An 8,181-nucleotide genomic window follows, 5' to 3' on the forward strand; every position below is an offset into this window, starting at 1 on the left:
GATTACTACCTGAGTCCTGAGACGTTATTGAGTCACGTTGATTCGATAGATCCGTGACGAATTAGGAACCGTGTTATAGTTGTAGTGGCATATAATATTATAAAATATATAGGTACACGATCAACACGTAAATGGACCGATATAAAATGCTGATCAATATTTTGGCCCGGGTGAGTTTCCCAGGTAAAAACATTATTTCCAATCCACTTAGAATCTGGCTTGATTATCTAAGGTATTTCCGTTGTAAATAAATATGAACGTTATTTTCATCATCACTTTTGGCTCTACAACCCCTGGTGGGTCTTGGCCTCCTCAAGAGTCTTCCTCCACTCACGTTATTTTATGGAAAAAAAATCCTCTTCTCTTTTTAATCGCAGTATTCGTCCGTGTCTAAGCGATTAATCAAAAATATTTGCACATAATATATGCACATAAGAAAACAACAATTTCGTTGTCCACCACATATATGTGTTACTGTTGGTCCGAAGGATGTGCGCGGTGGGTTATGCCCTTTTCTAACGCAACCGTTATCAGACAATTGAACATCAATGCTTCATCGTTTGTCTCGCAATACCAGCACAATAGAAAGTATGCCAGCGTTAAACGGTAGAATGCGGGTAGGTACTTTGACAACTGATAGTACTTACCTGCCTTATCTTGTAATATCTATGTCTGCCGGTTATCTGTGCTTTAGCGGAGATTATGGGGTATCTGGCAAGTGTATTGGAATCGAGTATAATATGCAGACTGCGCAGTGCACTGAGGCACTGAGCTGCGGGCTACTGGCTGGGACCCGGGACAGTTGGGATTTGGAGCGCTGTGCGGCGGAGGTTTTGAACCGTGAGGCCAACGGATGGTTGCTTGGTTAGCCAGCCGTGATCCGGTCGGCCGAGTCACACAGTGCGGCGGGGCTTAACGCCAACTGAACAAATATGGCATATTTTAATTTAAAAAAATTATATTGTCATTACAGTATTTATTCATTTGTTTATTTATTCACGCCGTGAAGGCTTTTAAATTTTAAAAAAAATGAGTATGAACAATATAAGCAGCTACAATACAAGTTATCATTGAGTTCTGTTGCACAAAGGAGTTCAATAATAGTATACATAATAACAATAGTACAAAATAAGTACTTAAGGTGCTGTGAAAGCAGTTGCAGAGCAATGTGTAGTAACTTTATTAATATTAACAAAAATAAACATGAAAAATTTGTCGTAAAGCATGTTTGTATTTAGAACACCTTTATTACGCTATATTGGGTATTTTACAGAAGAAAGCTAAATTAATACAGCGATAAAAGATGCACATGAAAAAATGTAAAAGCTATAATGGTGTATCCAAAGTTGTACAATGAAGTTTGATAATTGTATTATTCTAATATAATAACGTAGTTAAAGTAAGTTTGTAAGATAATTATTAATAAAAAAACATAAACAGTTTGTTTGTTGTAAAGCACGTTTGTAATTAATTTATTAATGTTTCTACACCTTTATATGTAGTTATTTTGATCAAGCATTCACGATCGGAACATGTTATACCTGGCGATGAATATACAGCACAAATAAACAAAAATATGATAAAAGGTTATTTTCATAAAATGTCCCTAGTTATTACAGTATGCACATGCGTAAAATAATAACAAAAAAACCGTTATGAAATCTGGAAATCAAACCCAATCCTTGCAACATTCGGAGTGCACTTCACATTGTTCATCGATTTTTCTAAAGCAAAATTGATAATAAAATCTAAATATCCCATGAAATATCAAAAAAATAATTAGAGTACATGAACAAAAATATTAAAAAAACCTGGAGAAGAAAAAAAAGGATTAAATTGAGTATGCGTGTGAGTGTGATTTACATATGAACGTGTAACGGTTTGATGGAGAATAAGCAACATTATTTTTAAACCGCAAGATAATTTTCGTAGACTCACTTTATTTTTTTCTAGTTCCTTCGTGGTATCACTTATTAAAGAAATGTACTTCAATTAGGAGCACTTTTTATGATTAAAGATTACATGTTAATCATATCATCTTAATCCAGGTAACGGGCCCTTACATATCAATGCAGTTAGTTTTATAGAAAAATGTATTTTTTTTTACACTCGAGTTGCTAATATTTTGGTAAAAATAAGAAAAACCTCCTTGCACTGTGCGGGGCCAGGTGCGGGGGCCGGCTGTTGGTTCCCCGGTACGCCGCGCTCCACAGTTCCACAGTCTACTGACGACCGGCGCGGGCTTTGTGCACTGTGTTCTGCGTGCCGTGTGCTTCCAGCAACCATCCTCGCCGAGGCTTTGTTACCTGTACAGTGTTACCTCGAGCCTTCTGCGCCGTTTTGTGCTTCTAGCTGCTCGCTTTAGTATTCACTCTAAGCAAAAGTACTGCTGATAAGTCAGATAGTTATATTAGTGCATTGGTTCATATCTCGAGAGAGATAAAGTTCACAGTTCGCGAGGAATAAAGAACGCGCATCAGTGGGCGCTGTTAGTCATCGAACTGTGTAACGGTCGCCAGTGGCACAAGTCCCCGGCCCCAGCCGGCATGAGGCCCGCGTGACGTCTGCCACGGCGCCATGGAGTTCCTGGAGTATGACTGGAGGAGTCCGTTGGGCTCGGACAAGCTGGTGCTGGAAGGGAGAGCCAAGAAGCACGACCCGGTGGCACGCCACGCCGCGCTGCAGACCCTGCGCGAGCTGGTGGGTGCCAGCCTGGACCTCGCGCTCCGGGACAAGTCCCGCTGCCAGGATGACCGCTTCCTCGAAATGTTCTTGTACGCTCGCAAGCACGACGTGCAGGAGGCCTTCCAGCTGCTCATCAACTACTACTCCTACCGACAGAAGAACCCCGCCATCTTCCGCGACCTGACCGCGGAGGACCCGCTGGTGGCGCGCGCACTGGTCGAGGGGCTGCCCGGGGTGCTCCGGGAGCGCGACCGCCGCGGGCGCTGCGTCTTCATCATATTCGCCTCCAACTGGGCCCCACACTACCTGCCGCTAGTGTCCGTCTACCGGGCCCTCATCCTGTCGCTGGAGAAAGCGCTGGAGGAGGTTCAGAACCAGGTGAACGGTTTTGTCATAGTGGTGGACTGGACCGAGTTCACCTTCAAGCAGACCTCCAACATGAACCCCAAAGTCCTGAAGCTGATGATCGAAGGCCTGCAAGATTGCTTCCCCGCCAGGTTCAAGGGCATCCACTTCATCGCGCAGCCGTGGTACGTGGAGACTGCGCTGACGGTCATCAAGCCCTTCCTCCGGGGGAAGACCAAGGAGCGCATCTACGTGCACGGGAACAACCTGTCGACGCTGCACGAGTATCTGACCAGGGACATCCTGCCGTCGGACCTGGGCGGGGAGGGCCCGTCGCACAGCACGGAGCCGTGGCTAGCACGCTTGCTGCCAACGTCCGCTCCGTGCGTGCGTGCCAAGGACTCCGTGCGTGCCAAGGACTCCGTGCGTGCCAAGGACCCCGCCGCGGCCCGGAAGGACGAGGCACCGCGGCCGGAGGACTGCAACGAGAAACGTCACGACGATTATTTTGAAAGTGCTAAAATCGACAAGGGATATAAAAAGTCTAACGGATTTTGTTTTATGAACAATAACGGAATGGAAAAAAGTGCCAAAACCCAATTATTGAACTGTGAAGAGGATATTTAGTTTGTAAACATTTTAGTTCGCGCAAATGTGACACAGTTTTGAAGTGTAAATATGAATCAGCGTTGGGATGTTGTTACAACGGAAATACGTAACGTGATATTTATTTTTGCTAAAAATATTTAAAAGTAGATCGACAACTACTACATTATAGGTATTATTTGTGAATTAAAATCTGTGGTAATATTTTATCGATGCGTTTATGTAACTATTAAGTATGTACTTATACGACTGAAACACTCGACTTACTTAACGATAGATATGTTATATGAATTGGGTAGTGTAAATGTGGACGTATTAGTAAACCAAAGGTGTGTGTTGAGGTGGCGGGGAGATGAGCAAGGGTAGCCGCGTGGGGCGCCGCGTGATAGCATCGGTGGTTCATATCAATAGCATTAGTTGAGACTCAATATGTCCATGGAAGCTCAAGTGCCAAACAGGTGTTTTGTGTACATATTATACATTGTTATAAACTTACTCTAAAAATCCCTGGCGCCACTCTACTTTTCGTTTGCCGAGAACAAAACAAACGAATACATTAGAATAGAAATACCTCAGACGTTGTGATCAGTTGGGACTCTCGTCTATTCTAGATTCTAGATGTATTTTTGAATGAGCAAATAATTTAAAATAGCGCAGACTTTAGACTTTACTTGTCAAAATGAACTCTAAAAGAAATACACCTTTCAATTATAGAACTGCAATAACCTTCTGCTTAAAAAATATTATATTACAGACAGGTACTTTATCGCTTTTCTGATGTCTTGGCACATCAGTTCCAATTTTGAATTGACACTTCAATTTGAATATTTCCGAGTTCATTGAACCAAAGTTACATCACAGACATCCTCAACCAAAATTAGTACATTTGACGACATCCTCAATGTCAACCTCACCCCCTATTCCTTTCCTGATCGGGAACCTATTATAAAATTTATTATCAACAGGTGTTTTGAATTTTGCAACCACCAACACTGATTGTTGTTGTGGTGGTTGGTTTTTTTATGCAGTGCAATAAAAGAGAGCATGAAAATAATGTTTTTGCTTGGGTTATTCCCTATTAATTGAAAGGCTCTGGCTCTGCACGCACGGCCCGTGTATTAATTTTTCCCAGCTTTATCTGGAAATAGGACGATCATCGATGACGTACGTATGACCTCTCCATGGGACTAATATATCCCCCTTCGAAATTACCAATTGAAGTTTGGATTTTAGAGCGCCCTTGCGGTGATTTTGCACAAAAACGGCGCTATACAAATCATCCAAATATTATTTGGATTATAGTCGTCTTGAATCTCTGCATCCTCTGGGATTTTTCCGCGGACGGTAGCGAGATACTTAAATACTGGAATTAAATTGTAATTATTGTGAGTTTAAAGATTATAATGACAATATGATGTATATACGTTAAATACGTTGTAGCGGGTATTCTACGTATATAAGTGGAAACGTAGAATAATGAAAGAACAAGAAATGCCATGTGGGCGGCGTGTTTCGTCATCCAAAAGTTTGAGGATTCTGTGTTTCACCTATGAAATTCAAATGGGATGACGATATACGATATTAGATATGGACATTGGTTTCCATTCAAATCTACGTATACGCAAGGCATTTCCAGTAGTAGAAAACAGAGGCGCGCTTCTAACGCAATTGGCAAGCCACGCTAAGTTCTCACACGGTTACTAAACTCCCCAAATATTTGAAAAAGTAATACATGGTGTTTTTCTTCTGTCACAGTTGTTGCTGATATTGTGGGAAATGACGCACCTACCTAGAGTTTATTGTGTCATTGCCTTATTTAATGTATTTGAACAAAAGACAATTCAATGATTTTCCTAAAACACAAAAACATCCATACAAGAAACTAAGGAATTGCCATAATAAAATTTGCATAAGAAACTGGACGAATTGTTTCACTGAATTTAAATAATTCATCAAATTTCAAGTTGATTTTCAAGTCCAGTGAAGGTTCTATTCAAGTTCTGTTATAATTTCAGTTTTTGAAGCCCCTGGCCAGTGATGATATAATAATATTACTTGAATAGAACCTTCACAGAACTTGAAAATCAATTTTGAAATTTGATGATCTGTTCAAATTCCATGAAATAATCCGTCCTAAGATAAATACAAATATCTTCACTATCATTAATTTAATCGTACACTCTTCATTGGCGCTTCCATTTTATATTTGAAATAATATTATAATCCGTTTAATTCCAGTAGGTCTTGTTGACCAAAAATAATATAGAGTTATTTAAATTCGGATATGCTTAGTGTTTACTTGTACGAGTATATCTATAATCTTGTAGTACCTTTACAAATATGTTTTCTTCTCGGTGAACAGAGTATAATTAGGTCCCTTCCTATTCGAAGTTTACGATATGATCGATGTGTTTAGTCTAATGATATGTTTGTATTTGCACAAGTCACTGAATGTATATTTTTGAAAATTTACGCTTTATATTGCAAGATTATTTAGATTATTTATTACACTTTCCCTAAATAAGTTCTTTATTAATATAAATGTGAATCTCATATTTTTACGTAGGAATATACATGTAGTGGTACAAGTTGTACAGGACTCCTATATTTTTATAAAAATGTATAAAACCTCTAAGCAAGAACCATCCGATTGTTGAAGAGTCTTTTCCAATGAATGTGTGTGGATATTTTTAATTAAATCCCAATAATCGTTTATCGCATTTTTAATTATACACCTTTCAAGACTTTCAAATGTCCCTTTTTAGGTACGAAGGCGAAACTTTCGACAATAAAGTGTCAATTATCATTTGAAAAACGAATTGTAAAAGAAAATTTGGTAGGAAGCGTTGATTTTCTTTCAGGAACAAATTGCATTTATTTTCATTGAGTATTGCCAATTTATTATTCTTATAGAGATTCTTCCATTCAATTTTTTTCAAAAATAGTTGGTAATCCGGTTAAGAACGGAATTGCAGATTACAGACCATTTCCTGATAAACATTTAGTCAATTCCTAAATGAGATATGAGAAAATAAAATGATTTTATGAACACTTTGTGATAATATATTCGTATTTTACTAAAAGTTTATAAGGGGCCCGCAATCCCGTTTTTATCCGGATTACCAAATAATTCGAAGAGATTCTTAATAAATCAGCAATACTTATTTTTCTCCGTGTGATGCTTAAAACATAATTTATAAAACCTTTCTTTACAAGCCAACTAAGCTGTGTCTAAATTTTTCATTGTTGATTAATTTGAAAGAGGTATCTGATAATATTGAAGTAATTTATTAATTTCCTTTACAAATGTTTACCCTAAAGGTATGGATACTCCTAGCTCCATCCATGTTAATCATATTAACATATAATATTATTCTTTTAACAGAAAAAAAATAATCGTAAATTTCGCACACGTTTAAATATTTTATAATTTGTATTATCTGTGCAGTTATTAAATTCGTCAATAAGCGATTACTGTTGATGGAACTTATTTGATTACTGTTGATGGAACTTATTTGATTACTGTTGATGGAACTTATTTGATTACTGTTGATGGAACTTATTTGATTACTGTTGATGGAACATATTTGATTACTGTTGATGGAACTTATTTGATTACTGTTGATGGAACTTATTTGATTACTGTTGATGGAACTTATTTGATTACTGTTGATGGAACTTATTTGATTACTGTTGATGGAACTTATTTGATTCAATCGATAACATTTCGTTATGGTTTTACAGTGTAAATACATGTAGACAGTTTATTTGTATTGCAAATATAACCAACATTTTCCGTGACCTTCATAATATATGCAAGTACTCTATGTGGAATGGTGTGACGATTGATTTAGTTTCATAAACGATTAATCTAAAATAGATTTTTCATTTGTTAGTAAAAATGGATTATTGAAATATAAAGAAAAATTTAATTAAAAAAGGTTATTATTTTGTTCATCGTCTATTGGCATGAATATCTAATCAAACATTCTTCATGAAAGACATCAGTGTTCGGTTGTTCAGCCTTGACTGGCCTTGACTATTATTATATTGACTTGTCACTTGTTGCTTGAATTTGAATTACATTGAAACAACTATTCACTAATCTAAAATATTTTTAATTTTTAATGGAATATGGATGTTCATAACCAATTTTAAAAAATGGCTTGAATAACCGCTCCGGATACAAGGAGAAAAAATACTGATATTCAATATTGCATATTTATTAAGGATCTCTTCAAATTATTCGTATTCCGGTTAGAACTGGAATTGCAGGCCCTTAACGATAATTTGGTAGGTTTCCTGATAAACTTAGTAAAATAACAATTTATTGTCACGATTCAAAACACGAGTTCATAAAAATCTTAGCATTTCATCATTATATTTTTTATTTTATTTTGGTGCAATATTTATGTTGGCCTCACTGGGTGGCTTACCCGTATATATATTATAAAGACAAAAGTGGGTGCATGAACACATGTTCCGATATTATTACGAATTTACTAAAAGTTTATAAAGCCCTTCTGGGCGGAAGGAGAGAGGCTC

The 8,181-nt window shown here is 37.6% G+C and overlaps 1 protein-coding gene across 1 annotated transcript; it reads left to right on the plus strand.

The window, feature by feature from the left end:
* The first annotated feature begins 2,237 nt into the window (after nucleotides 1–2,237).
* On the plus strand, nucleotides 2,238–7,011 carry LOC149426089 (clavesin-2-like). Its single transcript, XM_089635613.1, has one exon. It carries the CDS (start codon nucleotides 2,578–2,580, stop codon nucleotides 3,655–3,657), a length of 1,080 nt encoding a protein of 359 aa, XP_089491739.1. The 5' UTR covers nucleotides 2,238–2,577; the 3' UTR covers nucleotides 3,658–7,011.
* The last annotated feature ends 1,170 nt before the right edge of the window (nucleotides 7,012–8,181 follow it).

Source organism: Hesperophylax consimilis, chromosome 1 (genome assembly GCF_061612785.1).
Source record: "Hesperophylax consimilis isolate HC1 chromosome 1, BYU_Hcon_1.0, whole genome shotgun sequence".
Lineage (NCBI taxonomy): Eukaryota > Metazoa > Arthropoda > Insecta > Trichoptera > Limnephilidae > Hesperophylax > Hesperophylax consimilis.